This window comes from Pinus tabuliformis, chromosome 4_1 (genome assembly GCF_031772625.1).
Source record: "Pinus tabuliformis cultivar Carrire ecotype Pingquan chromosome 4_1, CPIR1, whole genome shotgun sequence".
Classification (NCBI taxonomy): domain Eukaryota; kingdom Viridiplantae; phylum Streptophyta; class Pinopsida; order Pinales; family Pinaceae; genus Pinus; species Pinus tabuliformis.
In genome coordinates this window covers 809,293,058-809,310,211 of record NC_142303.1, presented here as the reverse complement: position 1 = coordinate 809,310,211, position 17,154 = coordinate 809,293,058, and the positions used below count along the sequence as shown (strand labels likewise).

The 17,154-nt window shown below is 41.3% G+C and overlaps 2 protein-coding genes across 5 annotated transcripts in view; one reads left to right on the top strand and one right to left on the bottom strand.

The window, feature by feature from the left end:
• LOC149178694 (sulfhydryl oxidase 2-like) overlaps nucleotides 1–17,154 on the bottom strand; it is a 284,209-nt gene that overhangs the window by 144,068 nt on the left and 122,987 nt on the right. The window lies entirely within an intron of this gene.
• LOC149178695 (uncharacterized) lies at nucleotides 10,270–11,056 on the top strand. The gene is made up of 2 exons (XM_089420402.1): nucleotides 10,270–10,720; nucleotides 10,876–11,056. The coding sequence occupies exons 1-2, from the start codon at nucleotides 10,342–10,344 to the stop codon at nucleotides 11,016–11,018; spliced, it is 522 nt and encodes a 173-aa protein (XP_089276528.1). The 5' UTR covers nucleotides 10,270–10,341; the 3' UTR covers nucleotides 11,019–11,056.

Here is a 17,154-nt window from a genome sequence, read left to right as displayed (position 1 = left end):
CCCTAACAAGGATCTAGGTATCATCTACGCTACTTGCCAAGATACCAACCCTAAGTACCATCATACAGGCTAATTAGCCTAAAAGGTACAACAACTCATCATTATGATCCGGTCGATGCCTCAATCTTATGGTTTACAGATTCGTTATTTATCAAGGTCAAACTTCAAGGAACATCTATCCTCAAGGAGTACCCGTTTCGGATACTTACCCAATTCTTCGGTCTCCATTCTCTCCTTATGGCCTTCACTAAACATACAATTGTTAGTCCTGGCAAAGTGCATGACACATAAAGTAGATAATCATGGCCATCATCACTCCCTCTCAACAAGAGAAGATATACACATTCTTTTACACACAAAGGGAATATATCCAAGCTCCCTCTCAACGTCAACTTACTTGGTTCTTCTAGTCGAGATCATAATAGTAGTAGCTACACATGCTCTTCCTTTAGCATCATCATGTCATCAATGAACTTCGACCTTCCAGAACATCATGGAGCCATCTTTTAATACTTGTCACACGGTTCAGGTGATCAATCTTGCACATCACTTTCATCTTGTCAACATTAATGAAGGCATTATCTTGATCCTTCTCAAGCTTTTTATGAAAGTGATTTCCTTGTTGTTGTACAAACTTTACCTTTAGGTTATCTTCTCATATTGTGACCTTGTCATGATGACCTTCTCATTAATCCTTATGATTCACGAATCTTTCTTCATGCATCGAAGTGTCCAAGGATCGAGCTTAATTACCAAGCTGTAATATCTTCTAAGAGTTGTCATGGTTAACTTTTTCTTCTCGTGAATGTCAAAAATAAGTTTCCTTTTGCAAGAAAAGAAAGACTCTTATGTTAGTATCAATTTCTTCAGGGTCCATCATGCTCATCATTGCTTTGATTTTCTTCCTTCTTAGCTTGCTTTCTCTATGCACTTGCAATTTTTTTGTCAATAAGTACAACGAAGCAAACTATACATGTACAAGAGTAGGATGTCAAATTTATCAAATTAGGGTTATTATGACTTCAAAAAGAGAGCATCTAGACCCTTCCACAAACAAGAAATGCATATACGTACCTCTACAAATTTTACCTTGTTCCTTCTTGCAAAGATCTGGTTTCCAGTTTTCATGTACTATCTTTATTCGAAGAAGACTGCATTCCTTGGATATGCCTCATAAAGTCTTGATTTGTCACTTCTATATATAATCACTATAGACGACACTGTTAGTGCGAGTTTAGAGAACCACTGTACAGATTTCTGCTATGTATGGTGTTCTCTACCATATTTGCAACTTCGCTTTCGGATTTTGCTATGTATATGATCAGCTATATATACTCCACGAAACTCGAATTTCAGCTAAACCAAGATACATGTTGTGCTTTTCATAAATTAATGCCTCTATCATAGTTTCTCGGTCACGTTTCAATCGAGCTTCAGTTAACATGATCTCAGTCACATTGTGCTTGATCATTTGAAGACTGTGATTTCTTCCACAATTATCAACATGTATGTATGAGAGAATAAGTGAGCAATAAAGTATGGGAGCCTTCAGTGTGCCTCAATTGTAGATATGTCATGATACACAAGTATAGATCTTTGTGTGAGTTACAAGTCTTAGGATCTCCATGTGAACCATTATTGTGAAAGCGAGCTACAGAGATATTGTTATATTTTGATGCCATTGTTCATATGATGCCACACAATTATTATACTATTCGAAACCGTCCTGTGCAAGCTATACTGTAATGCAATGTTTTATTTCGTGACATCAATAGTGCAATCCATTTGACAATGATGCCACAGGAATGCATTGGCTTTACGTAGTGTTCCATCCACAGTTGCTATATATATATATAATGATCATAACCTTCCAGTTGTCATAGTTCATTGTTTTACTATAGCCACTTTTGCATAGACCGAGATCATAAAATGGTGCCATACGTTGATGCCAAGGATCATGAAGTGAGACAATGTTGTGAACCAGAAACGATACCGTCGAACAGCATGTATCAATTCACTGTATGCTCATCACTGTATATTTTAGTCACTAAGATTGAGCATTTGTTTCTTAAATGCGCCTTTCAAAAAAATTCAATCCATTGGGATACAAGCTTCTGATATAAAATAAATATTGCAAGTTGGTTTCAGAACCACAGAGGAGTCATGTGAGCAATACATATGAGCTCAAGAACAAGTCATTTCCACATCATAACGAGATCATAGATGCAAGCAGCTTATATAATGATGCTAATGAATATGTGTAGACAAGCTCCTTCAAAAATCAAGATTCATACGCTACTGAGACGTGCCACAAGTTCTTATTGTTTTGCCATAGCCAAATGCATGCCACAGAGTACGTGATCACTGTAATGACTAGAGCACGACCACTTAGTGTAGTGCGTGAGCTTGTTGTTTATGAATGGAGTTATTGTTACAATTGTCGGATAACGAAGCCATGTACCAAGATATGTGTGATGTTACATGGTAATATGTGTGAGCTATTGTAGGTTTTTGGTGAATAGAAATGAGCCCCAGACTTGTGTGCAATGTGAGTCAGTTAACGAGCCATTGATTTGTCCTGAACGAACTTTCAATATAAATACAAGCCCCCTCAATGCCAACAAGACGATACACACGAGTCACCACAAAAAGTTAGAGTTGCAATATTATTGTATAACGAAGAGCAAAAAGTTAGAGTTGCAATATTATTGTATAACGAAGAGCCTTCATGTGAATCATATTATGCCACGGAGCATTAGTGGGTTGTGGTGTATGGAGATTGATCCAGATTAGGGTCTTCTTTTCAAAGGTAAGGTTTCATGATACGCCCAAAACTTCAATCAACCTTCGCATATAGAAGTTAATTCGTCCAATATCAACAGGAATGCACTAGTCTTTGATCAAAAGCTAACAGAGAGATCTTCATGTTAGAAAATCAGAAAGGCAGAAAGATTTTCTTATGTTGATAATTACTTGTGATACTCTTATGTTCTTATTAACTTTCTTATGTTCTTTTATCTTTGTTTCATCAAGCAATTATCAAAACAAAACATGAAGATTAGGGACACCAGATATAGGCGGACAGTCAGGGTTAAAACCCCTATATAGGGGAAAACCCAATCAAGAACTCTTCCTTCAGTAATTCAAAATGAGATAGACCGAGACCCTAGACCAATAGACCTTCCACCTCCACCAAGTCAGCCCTCAAATTGTTCTTCCAACTGCATCAGAATTTCGACCTAGCTTCAAGACTGCAATTTCAGCCCACTTGCAGCGTCAATTCCTTCACACATGTGAGACAAGAGAGAGAAAATTTTGACTTCCTTAGCAAGATAATGACCTCCTTCTCCTTCGCTATCCCTTTTCTTCTTCCTTGGAATTCGTACCTTTTACTGCTTCCAGCTACTATAATTCGAACTTGTTGTGAGTGAGTGACAAATGAGGTCGAGTTGCTTCAATATATAGGCTTCTTGTGAGGTCGAATTCCCCTATTGAAGTCGACTTGTCCTTCCTTGAGGCCAACTTGGTGGCGGAAGCCTAGAAGACCTAAAATAAAATAACATAAAATTTCTTCTTTGACAAATAAATCCCAAGAAGGGTTCTTTACAATATGACATGGACAAGGACACTTGACATAAACCCTAGAAGCCTGCAATGGAGGCTATGACCTAAAAACAATTGACCCAAGCATGAAACCCATGCTTTAATAAGTCAATTTATTTAATAATAAAATTTATTTTTCTTTCTTTTGATAAATATAATACATCATGACTCAAATATAATTATGAAGACCGACACTAGTTACATTCTTCAACACTCCCTCTTAACTAGGGAGGTATTCATAATTACCTATATCTATAGAGGTACATGGAAGATCTCCAAAATGAACTATGAAGAGTTCTAGCACACTCAGTGTTGCGGACTAGATTCCTAACCAAGGTAATCTATCCGAGTGCGACTAAGATGGACTAAAGCTTTTAGCCAGTCTACATATCATCAGGCTTCATAGCTAACCATCAACCCAGGGATCGAGGTGCATATCCAAGGTCAGAGCTCCAAGACCAACACCACCCTCCCTCTTCGGGGTCTAGACATCAACACACAGGCCGGCTAGTTGTCCTCCCAAGCATCCACCATTAGATGCTTAAACTCTCCCTAATAAACTAGATATATCCACTTGTCCAAGCATGCTTCTAGACTGTTCAACCTTATTATGGAGAGATTTACTTGTACAAACACAAACCCCAATCAATAAAACAAGTAAACACAAACCTTCGGGGTTCCCAATCATCTTAATGCCACTTAGTTATTCGTATTCAAATATTCATAAGATTTTCTTCTTTCATTTCTTCAGCAGCACCAAGACATCCTTAATACATTGTAGTACTTCATTTATTTTCTGATTTCTTCTTCGAGGTATCCATCATGGCCATCATAATATGCCCTCCCTCCTAATTGGGGAGATGTACTCTGTAGAAATCTCTGTTTTCCCACCCCGGTTTTCAGTTTCTCCTTATTTCTCCCATGTAGTTAAATGCCCATTCCCATAACCATACATTTAACAGACTGAAAAAAAAAAAATATTGCTGAAAACACAAATTCTGGAAATTTTTCAGAATGCTGGAAATTGCAAAATTAAAAATCAGCAATCAAAAACAGCCATTAAAACACTGATATTTTTGGTCAACTTGACCCTGGAAAAACCCCCTACAACTCTTGGGGAAAACCAGTTTGAGAGCTCTTCTTTATTTCTGAAAATTGCCTTTTTACAGTGAGAATTATTCAGCAAAAAATCAGCAAGCAAATTTACAACTTATCTCCTTTCCCGTGCCTCACAGCAATCTGGAAGTTACAGCAAACAGGACAGCAATAAATGTTGTACGGCCTCCGTTTTGTGTGCAGAAAAATCAGCAAACTGCTCCTCGATTTTTGTGCAAAAATCTGCATTTCACTATGTGTTGAATCAGCTGTACAAATCTGCTCAACTGCTGCCTTGGAATGTGTGCCAAGCTGCTGTCTCCTTCTCCTCCCTGCTCAGAAATCTCTCTTGCTCTCCTTCTCCCAATCTACTCATAAAAGAATGAATGACCTTTTCCTCCTTTTCCTCCTTTAATATAACTCCAAGTGACTTTTGGGTGATCTCTAAATCCAATGGCTGAAATAGATTTAGATCAACGGCTGAAATTAAATGCTCATTTAAATCTCACTTTCTATTTTTTAATTCTCCCCACTTTAATAAAGACCCACTTAGTCATTTATTTCCAAAGTCACTTTTCCTTTCTAATTTTTCATTTACTTTATAAAAGTTACTTTAAAATTAGACTTAGTAACTTTATCACTTAAAATCACTTTTAAATTAGATTTAACTTTATAAAATTATAAAGTCACTTTAGGAGAAAAATTAAATTCTTTTGGACACTTTTCCCTAGGCCAAAGATTAAAGCCCAAGGGAACCACCTGTCCTCCGGTACCAAATTTCAACACTCCCTCTTACCGAGGAAGGTGTTCCTCACCACACCCATCTTGTCTCTGAAGTAGACATGCTTGTCCCGTGGTAAGGCTTTGGTAAGAATATCTGCAACCTCCTCATCAGTGGAAATATACTCAAGTTTCACAACTCCCTTCTGAACATAGTCTCTGATGAAATGATATCTGATCCCGATATGCTTTGACCTGTCATGAAATACTGGATTCTCCGTGAGTTTAATGCAACTCTGATTATCACAGTAAATCACTGAAGGTCTCAACGGCTGACCAAATAAGCCAAACAACATCTTGCGAAGCCAGATGGCCTCACAACTAGCTAGACTGGCGGCCATATACTCTGCTTCCGCTGAACTCAGTGCTACTGACTGCTGCTTCCGGCTGAACCATGACACTACTGCTGAACCCAACCCAAAACAACACCCTGAAGTGCTCTTCCTATCAGAAGCACAACCTGCCCAATCAGAATCAGTGTACCCTGCCAATCTCACTCCATCTCCCTGCCTGTAGTCCAGACCATAATCCACTGTCCCCTGCAAGTACCGCAAAATGTGTTTTGCAGCCACCCAGTGAACCTTCCTAGGCTCACACATAAACTGACTCATCGTGTTGACTGCAAAACAGATATCTGGTCTAGTGTTGACCAAATACGTCAAGGAACCAATCAGCTGCCTGTACAATGTGGGATCCACCAACTCGGAATCCGAAGCATGAAGCTTCTTCCAGTTGGTGATCATCGGTGTTGACATGGGTCTACAATCCTCCATGTGGAATCTGCTAAGGATGTCCATAATATACTTCCCCTGCCCCAGGAAGAAATGCCCCTCCTCCTGCCACACCTCCAAACCCAAAAAGTAATGCATCAAGCCGATGTCCTTCATCTCAAACTCCGCCGCAAGATCTCTCTTGCAGTGCTCTATGAGTCTCTCTGCACCTGTAATGATCAAGTCATCCACATACAGCACCAGAATGAGAGGCTCCTCACCAATCACAATAAAGTAAAGGTTCGGATCTGCCTCACTCTTTGTGAAACCCATCCCCTGCAAGTATGTATCTATCCTGGAGTACCAAGCTCTGGGAGCTTGCTTCAGGCCATAAAGGGCCTTCTTCAGTCTGCACACATGGGACTCCTTCCCATGCACCTCAAAGCCCTGTGGCTGCTCAATGTACACCTCCTCCTGTATGAAGCCATTGAGAAATGCGGTCTTCACATCCATCTGGTGGATCTTCCAACCCATCTCTACTGCTATCGATATAATGGAGCGGATCGAAGTATATCGAGCCACGGGAGCGAAAGTCTCCTCATAATCAACTCCCTCTACCTGGGAGAACCCTCTAGCCACAAACCTCGCTTTGAATTTCTCAATGCTGCCATCTGCAGCATGCTTTACCTTGTAAAGCCATCTGGAAGTAACCACGGATTTGCCCTCAGGCCTCGGCACCACCTCCCAAACATCATTCTTCATGATAGAAGAATACTCCTCCTGCATGGCCTCTCTCCAGACCAGTGAAACAGGAATCGCCGATTCCGGCGATTAATCGCGAGTGCAAGTCGGATCGGTGGCAAAAAGTTCCGTTTCGAATTTGGGCGTGTCAACTCGCGTTGACCGAGTTTAACTCTTGGTCAACGCGAGTTCGACTCGCGATTTCTGCCGATTTTAACGAGTCCCGCCAAATTCAATAGGGTTTTCGTCGGTTCCGGTTTGCCGCGTTTGCGTTCCCGCATCGGTGAATTGTTTAACAGTTTAACGGTGATAACATTGCCGCGTTTGCGTTTATAACATTTGTCATTGCCGCATTCGAACGACGAAGCCTTCGAAGCACATTCCCTGTCGAACGACGAAGCCTGTCGAAGCGCATTCGAACGACGAAGCCGCATTCGAAGCACAGTCCCTGTCGAGTCTTGTGAAACTCAGGTCACCGTCACAGTTTGCAACTTCATTAGTGTGAGGTATGCATCAATAATAAGAAGCATTGCATCTATTCGACTGTACATTGCTTCACCGATAGCTTGCATCTATTCGACTGTACATTTGATATACTTTGTAATATGTATACTTGGTGTGACCCGCATACCTCGGACCTGTTTTGTGAAAGCATCCTATTGCAGATTGCCAGATTCCATATCGCATTTGATATACGTTATATGACTGTGACAGTTGGCTTTGGTATCAAATAGACCACCGATATCAGATTAAATTTGATATTTACAGCAAGTTAAGAGGGATCAAGTCAATATATCAAGTAGACCACCTACCCCTGTTCAAGTACCTCTTTGGATGTTCCGAGTCCCTTGCCTCATAAACAGGAGATGAATGAGATTATCATGAAGAATATTTACACGGAATATATATTATATCCAGGTCACTAGGATCGCCCCCTTCAAGGTTTTGGATCCAACCTTTTATGCAGAGAACTTCCTGATGCTCAAAGATAGCCCCCTTACATGCCAGCACTAGATGCATGGAATCAAGATCCCCCTAGGCCAGTATTATTTTTTTCAGATACTAATTACTTTAAATTTAAAGCTGGCTGGAGAAGGGGTACCAATAACCTTGCAGAGATGATGGTTTTAGGGACCCTATTAAAACTTGATATGCATAAAATGATTCAAGCAGCCTCAGTTATTCATGATTCATTGTTGGTTATTAAACGAGAAAATGAAATTCACAATGTTGGTCTGCACTGTATTCATAACACTGTAACAGTAACTGTGCCTCAAGGACTGAGCCCTCCAACAAATCTGAGCCACAATTCTGTTCCTAGGTGACTGTTCCAAGTAGCACCAAGTCTGAGCTTGAAGCAGCTACAGGTGAATATAATTTAATTAAGTCTGCAACAATGATCACAGGTAATTCCGAGCTATGAGCTATCTCGTATCTCCAAAGTTTGATGACTGTCCACTCTGGAATCTGCAATAGGATGCTTTCACAAAACAGGTCCGAGGTATGTAAGTTGAGAGGAATGCTCTGTCATTGAAATACACTCCCTAACACCAGATCCATGATTCCATACACTGCTGATTCAAGTTTCAACAGAGACCATATTTCTACCAGCAAAACCTGAATACTGTACAAGCCTACAAGGCTTCTTTCATGACTATCTTGGTTCACACCAGAGGAGTGAAATGTATGAGAATTTGATCCATATACAGATGACCAATGCTCTACCCATACTACCCAGTCAGAGTTACAGATATGAGTGTTTTGTCCATCTGTCTTCATTTACTTTTTTAAATTTCTAGCATATTTTAAATTTTTGGATGATTTTTAAATTTGATTTTTTCTTGTCTTTCACAGGAGCCACAAATTAAATAGAAGCCGGACTCCAAATCTTAACAGAAGCCACAAATTAAACACAAGTTCAAAGCAACAACAATGCCGAGAGAGAAGGACTTTGCTTGGGCTTATTGTGACAAGATTCCTGGAAAAGCCTTGCTCCTTTGTAAATTTTGCAAAAAGGAATGCAGTGGAGGCATTTATAGATTCAAGTTCCACCTTGCAAAAATACCTGGCCATGATATAGGTATTTGCACCAAGGTTGACGAGAATGTCCAATACCAAGCAGCCTTGGCCCTTGAAATGTTAGAGCAGCATAATGCCAAGAAAGCAAAGCAAACTGCTGAAATAGGAAATGTTGGAGTTGATAATTTTTCTGTCACTAGACCCATGTCACCTCAATCTGTTGAATCCTCAATGCCGTTCCCAAGTTTTCCACACATGCCTCCAAGGCCAAGTCAAACTCAAAGCCATGCCAGTCCTTCAACTCCTTCCTTGAACACTGGAGGTGGAAACATAAACGCCTTTTTTGCTCCCCGCACAAAACCCGGTTCCCAACCTACCTTGGATGGCACTGGTTGGAAAAAAAATATCCATAGTCAGGCAAGGAAGGCCATTGCTAACGTTTGGTACTATTCTGACATACCTTTCCACTGTGCCAGAAGTCCTTATTGGCAAGCTATGATTGATGCAATTGCTAATGCAGGTCCAGGGTTCAAAGCCCCTACATCAGAGAGCCTTAGGGCAGATATGTTGTTAGAGAGTGTTGAAGATGTCATGCTTGTGCTAGCTGAGTTTCGTTCATCATGGGTAGAAACAGGGTGCACCATCATGAGTGATGGATGGACAGATCAGAGGAATAGAACTTTAATAAATTTCCTTGTATCTTGTCCCGCAGGCACAATGTTTCTCAAGTCAGTGGATGCTTCAGATAAGGTTAAGACTGCCCAACTTATCTGTGAAATGATGGAGGAAGTTGTTCAAGAAGTGGGAGAAGAAAATGTTGTACAAATTGTCACCGATAATGCAGCGAATTATATGGCTGCTGGTAGACTTTTTGAGATGAGGCACCCCACTATTTTTTGGACCTCTTGTGCTGCCCATTGCATAGATTTAATGCTTGAGGACATTGGTAAGCTTCATTGGATACATGAGGTTGTGGAGAAGGCAAAATCCATAACCAAATACCTATACAACCACACTATTGTCCTAAACACTATGAGAATATACACTGAAGTTAAAGAAATTGTTCGACCTGCAGTGACTAGATTTGCAACAAATTTCATATCTTTGCAATCTGTGGCTGAGCAAAAGATAAATCTGAAGAGGATGTTCTTGGGACCTGAGTGGATGGGATCTAAACATTCCAAGACCCCTGAAGGCATCGAAATTGCTGCACTTGTGTTTAATGATGGCTTCTGGAAAGATGCTGAAGAGATTATTGCTGTGACGGAGTCCCTTGTTAGAGTTCTCAGTACTTTTAGTCTTTTAACTTTTTCATTTTTTAAATTTCATTTCAAGCTTCTTTTTATTTACAATGTTTCATATTTCTTTAAATTTGAATGCTTGAACTTTCAGGATGGTTGATGGTGACAAACCCGCTATGGGTTACATTTATGAGGCGATGGATCTCGCAAAGGAGGCCATCAAAAGAAGATATGGGGATGATGAGACAAAGTATATGCCTCTTTGGGACATTATAGATGCACGTTGGGATAGGCAATTGCATTCCCCCTTACATGCTGCTGGGTACTTCTTAAACCCACAATATTTTTATGATAAGAGCAAATTTAATGAGGATGGGGAGGTTGGCAGAGGACTTATGACATGCTTGGAAAGGTGCTTCCCTGATCCAGAACAACAAAGTCGTGTCTTTTCCCAACTACAAGATTATAGGACACCATCTAAATTGTTTGCCTATACCAGTGCTATAAGACAAAGGTCAAAGATGTTGCCAGGTACCCAGCTTGAAGGCTTCATCAATTCATTAAATTTGTTTAAACTTTATTTTGTATGTTAAATGTTTTATTAAATTTTCTTTTCTTTTTAGTTTTTACTATTTACTAATTTGGTACTTCTAGTCTTCTACTCACAAACCCTTACCACTTGCTAGGTCTTTGGTGGCAAAACTTTGGTAGTGATACGCCAGATTTGAAGAGATTTGCCATTCGAATCTTAAACCAAGCATGCAGTGCTTCAGGTTGTGAACGCAACTGGAGCATGTTTGAGAAAATACATTCTAAGAAGCGCAACTGATTGACACAAAAGCGTTTGAATGACCTTGTATTTGTCCATTACAATCTACGACTTCGCAACAAACAAATACAAGGTGAGATTCGAGAGCTTGAATTTGAAGGTTTCATAATCTAGTTCGTACTTTAAAAGTTTAAAGTTCAAACTTCGAAGTGAAATTTTAATTCACATTTCAATGTCTCATGATAATGACAGGTATTGATCATTCACCAATTGACCTTGAAGAGTTAGATTTGCAAGCTACAAATGCAGCAAAATGGGTTTAATTAGATGAGCCTCCTCTTTTCAGCCTTCATGACTTGGAGAACTTTGAGAGTCAAGCAAGCGAAGGAGCGGGAGGAATTGCTTCTAGTTCTCACTCTTAAGAGTCTTAGACTCTTAGTTGCTGATTTTTTTCTGATTAGTATGCAGTTTTTAACTTTTTTGTAAACTTTTAGAAGCATATGCTTCTAAGGACTCAAGACTCAGTGCTTTGGATCATGTGTGGACTCATAACATATATGAGATACTTATTTATTCATGATATTTTGGACATCTATTGATATTATGCATTGTTTGGACATACCTTTACCCAATATTAATGAAAAATGGTTTTTTTAATTCAATATATGTGTATATTTTTATTTAATGAATTTGCCGATTTTTTCCCGATTTTTTCCCAATCCGATTAAAACTTTCGCTCTTTTGGCTCGCCGATTTATTGCCGATTCCGTGTCTGGTAACATTGCTCCAAACCTGCTGGCTAGCTGCCTCCTCATAGCTAGAAGGCTCAGAGTCAAGGATGCTGGTAACCATCGCCATATAACTACAAAACCTCTCAGGTGGTCTACTCTCTCTGACCGGCCTCTTCGGCTCAGCAACAGATGTGGCATCTCTCAAGGTGTCCTGAAGCCACTTGGGCTTCCTCTTCCCTGAGCATGCTTCTCCCATAGGAGAATGAAACTCCTCCTCCTCATCATCATCAGTAGCCTGAACTCCTGACTGTCTGTCTGCTGTCCTCCTGCCTGCACCTGAACCTGTAGAAGCTGAGGTACCGTGTGAACTGTCCATCAGTGGACTCCCTAGTGAACTGCTCTGTGAACTGCTCTGCATGCTACCCGGAGCACCACCCCTCTAGCTCGGCGAGCCACTGCTCACTGATGGACCTGACATCCTCATAGATGTACCTCCGGATCCTCCTAATCCCTGCCCACTGGATCCTTGCGACTGACTCAACTACTGCTGAGGGTCTGGCTGATCCAGATACTCTAACTCCCGTGACCTCCTAAAGGCCCTGTCCTCCTCGAACTTCACATCCCGTCTGACAACAACTCTCCTCTGTGCAGGAATGTAAATCCGAAAGGCCTTTGAGGTCTCACTGTAGCCCACAAAGATACCCTTCTCTGCGGTGGGCTCTAGTTTGGTCCTCTTCTCCTTGGGTATATAGGAGTATGTAATGCATCCAAAGATATGAAGATGACCAATATCAGGCTTCTTCCCAGAGAAAGCCTCCTCCGGAGTCATGTGCCCCAAGGCACGATGCGGACTACTGTTCTGCAAGTAAACAGCTGTGTTGCAGGCCTTTGCCCACAAGAACAATGGCAACCCCTGATCATGTAACATGGCTTTGGCAGCCCCTATGATGGATCTGTTCTTCCTCTCTGCAACCCCGTTCTGCTGGGGGTTGTAAGGAACAGTGAACTCCCTCCTAATGCCTGCCTCCGCACAATAGTCAACAAACTCTCCAAGGGTGTACTCTCCTCCATTGTCCGACCTCAAGGACTTGATCTTTCGACCTGTCTGAGTCTCCACAAGAGCTCTGAACTCCTGAAACCGCTTGAAGACCTCACTCTTGGTCTTCAAAAAATAAATCCAGGTCCTCCTGGAGTGATCATCAATGAATAAGACATAGTACTCATATCCACTCAAGGAAACATGAGACATCCGACCGCTCACATCGGAATGAATCAAATCAAGTATCCCAGTCGCTCTGCTGTCACTGCTGGGAAAAGGGGATTTGGCAAACTTGCCCATCGCACAACCTCTGCAAGTATCAAAGTGATCAGTACTGAAATCTGGCACACCTGTAGTGATCTCCCGCAATGTCCTCAAGGCTCCATGATACATATGTCCCATCCTGCGGTGCCAAATCTCACACAGCTCAGAACTGCTAGCTCTGCTGTCGGTACTACTGCTCAATGCCAAAAGTGGTTGGAATGCAAACTTGTACACCTTTGCATGGCGTACACCTATCACTCTAGCTGAATCAGCTGGAGTGCCCCTGGGATACATCAACACCTGTCCTCCCCTGAACAGTACCTCATATCCTCTGTCCTCCAAAGCTGAGACGGATATGAGGTTCTTCCTCATCCCTGGCACATAAAGAACATCTGACACTTTCAAGGGAGGTCTGGACTCCCTCTGAAATGTCAGTGTACCCACCCCGACTGCTCTAACAACTCTGTCATCACCGAGTACTACCTCAATATCAGTGCCACTCTCTGAAAGCTCTGAGAAGTACTCCCGGACCCTGTCATGTGACGTGAAGCCTCACTGTCCACATACCAGATACCTATAGATGCTCCGCTAATCGAGGGAAAAGCATGCTCCCTCTGAACCTGTGTGGCAGGTGATCCTGCACTAGAGGACTCACACGTAGTGAACGCAAACTCTCGGTCAAAACGACCAGCAAAGTCCTCAATCTCTGCTGAAGCTGCCACGTCCTGGTTCTTCCCCTTCTTCTTCTTCTTCTCCGGACACACAACTGCATAGTGTCCCATTTTTGACAATTCCAACACTTCACCTTGGAATAGTCCTTCTGTATGTTCCCCTGTTTACCTTTACCTTTGCCTTTGCCCCCACCACTGCTTGTGGAAGCCTGCTTCTTCCCTTTGCCTTTCTTGCCTCCTGCCACCAGTGCTACGTCCTCATCCTGCTCAACTGGCTTGGCTGCCCCAAGCTGTCCTTTCCTGATCTCTGTCTGAATACAATCATCCCAAAACCTCTCCCATGTGGGAAGGGTCTCACGTGCACAAACCCCATCAGCAAAGTTCAACCATGAACGGGGGAGGCCATTCACTGCAATACGCACCAACTCAGTGGATGGAATGGCCTCTCCAATCGCTGCCAACTCATCTCTCACATTGGTAATCTTTGTGAGATATCCAGCTGCACTATCATTCCCCATCTTAATGTTCTTCAGCTTCTACTTCAGGACCATCTTCCGGTTCTCATTGGTACTCTGGTAGAGATTGGACAATGTTGTCCACATCTCATGGGCATTGCTCTTTCCTCTCACATGAGGAATGCAATGGTCTTTGATTCCGTCTAGAATCAGCCTCTTACCCTTATTGTTCTTCTTTTTATACTCAACCAACTGAGTAACATCAGTGGGCACAACAACAGGGTTCTGTGCGGTATGCACCATGATATCCCAGACTTCTGCCTCCTCAAAGATACTCTACATTCTCTCCTTCCAAAAACTGTAATTTGTATGCCCATCCAACCTATCCTCCACCCTCAATCCCAATGACATCCTGTTGTCCTAAAACTGAAAAATAGCACTGCTGTAGTAAAGATAAAACTGCTGTTTATGAAAAAATCAGCTTGCTGGAATTTTCTGAGTGAAAAATCAGCAACTGTAATTTTTCCTTTTGCTGTCCCAAACTGCCCTTCAGCACTCAAGCTCTGATACCATGTAAAAATTTCTGTTTTCCCACCCCGGTTTTCAGTTTCTCCTTATTTCTCCCATGTAGTTAAATACCCATTCCCATAACCATACATTTAACAGACTGAAAAAAATAAATATTGCTGAAAACACAAATTCTGGAAATTTTTCAGAATGCTGGAAATTGAAGAATTAAAAATCAGCAATCAAAAACAGCCATTAAAACACTGATATTTTTGGTCAACTTTACCCTGGAAAAACCCCCTACAACTCTTGGGGAAAACCAGTTTGAGAGCTCTTCTTTATTTCTGTAAATTGCCTTTTTACAGTGAGAATTATTCAACAAAAAATCAGCAAGCAAATTTACAAATTATCTCCTTTCCCGTGCCTCACAGCAATCTGGAAATTACAGCAAACAGGACAACAATAAATGTTGTACGGCCTCTGTTTTGTGTGCAGAAAAATCAGCAAACTGCTCCTCGATTTTTGTGCAAAAATCTGCCTTTCACTATGTGCTGAATCAGCTGTACAAATCTGCTCAACTGTTGCCTTGGAATGTGTGCCAAGCTGCTGTCTCCTTCTCCTCCCTGCTCAGAAATCTCTCTTGCTCTCTTGCTCTCCTTCTCCCAATCTGCTCATGAAAGAATGAATGACCTTTTCCTCCTTTTCCTCCTTTAATATAACTCCAAGTGACTTTTGGGTGATCCAAGTGACTTTTGGGTGATCTCTAAATCCAATGGCTGAAATAGATTTAGATCAATGGCTGAGATTAAATGCTCATTTAAATCTCACTTTCTATTTTTTAATTCTCCCCACTTTAATAAAGACCCACTTAGTCATTTATTTCCAAAGTCACTTTTCCTTTCTAATTTTTCATTTACTTTATAAAAGTTACTTTAAAATTAGACTTAGTAACTTTATCACTTAAAGTCACTTTTAAATTAGATTTAACTTTATAAAATTATAAAGTCACTTTAGGAGAAAAATTAAATTCTTTTGGACACTTTTCCCTAGGCCAAAGATCAAAGCCTAAGGGAACCACCTGTCCTCCGGTACCAAATTTCAACATACTCTTTTCTTCTAACCATGCCCCCTATTAATTTGGGAAGATCAACCACTTCTTCTATAACATCAGAGAACCTATCATGGCTTCATTCCTTACTTTATCATGCTCACCAATATTATCAAGTCAATTTTACTTACGAACATCTGCAACATCTTGAAGATTATGTGAAAATTCTATCACTGCAACCACTGATTTACTTTTCCTACTTATTCCACAATAAGTTATTTATGAGATTACTTCAATAAACATTAAAATAAATACTACTGCAGATATCACACCGTAATATAGAAACAAACATATGCACAAGAATCAACACATTGACATAGTTATTTTGGACAACAGTCCCCGAAAAAACCCAATGTGGGAAACCCAGTGCAGCAAGGGAGATTTTTATTATTCAGCAATTCTTCAGTACAACAAGGTGCCAAATTGGCTTACCCACAGAGGGAAAAAATTCTCCAACACTTCTCCCAATCCCAGCGTCAGCCCGGCTAACCTCTATGTGGCTCTCAGGCCCTCTGCATCAGCCTCTACTTGACTGCGTCAGCCTCTGCTTGATTGCGTCAACCTCTGCTTGATTGCGTCAGCCCTGGACCTCTCTGCATCACCCACGCAGGCCCCAGTAAATGACTGCGCAATCTCCTGCTACCTCTGCATCTGCCTGAAATGCCCTGCGTCTGCCTCTCATGCCTCTGCACTATTCTCTAGTGGCTAATCCTGTCTCTTGTTCCATACTTGTTACCTCCTGACTGCTCACCAAACCATTGGTTCAATTTCTCAGTGAACCCCGCTCCAGAAATTGAACTGACTAGTCTCCCCCCAGTGTGTTCTCCAAGTGACCCTCAAGCCTCCTCTTATACTTTTCTCGTTGACACATCAATGGTCGAGATTAAGTCCTTGATCAACGGCTAAGATTAACTCTAGCTTGATCCATGACTTTTGGACCCTTCTAACACAATTTTATATTAATTCACATTAATATTTTATTTTCCCCAAGTTTAGACTTAGGGACTCTATTAAAAATATTAATTATTTTAATATCTCCCAAACTGTTTAGAATTTGCCCAACCCATTTCTAGGTATTGGAGATCTCATGTGCTTTAGCCTCTCCACCAATTTTCGTGGCTAGAGCACATCTGATGCTACCCCAAATCAACACTCCCTCTTAGCGAAGACTGTGCTCTAGTAATACTCCTCACTGAGTATCACCCTGATCACCCCGCATCGGTCCCTGTGTCGATGCTAAACCTCCCTGCCCAACATCCTCTGCACTACTGCATCCTGTACTGCTGTCCATGGATCTGCTACTGCCACTACTGCATCTGTACGACAACTCCCTCTGCATCCGTGTTGTTGCTGGTCCTTTCAACCAACACTGCATTCGCACTGCAACTCCCTCTGCATCCTTGCTGTTATCACTCCCATTT

Excerpts from the sequence above, each read along its gene's own strand:
- LOC149178695 (XM_089420402.1), top strand. The coding sequence starts at position 10,342 with ATGGTTGATGGTGACAAACCCGCTATGGGTTACATTTATGAGGCGATG. Across the intron at positions 10,721-10,875 it reads AAGGTCAAAGATGTTGCCAG|GTCTTTGGTGGCAAAACTTT; the intron begins GTACCCAGCTTG and ends ACCACTTGCTAG.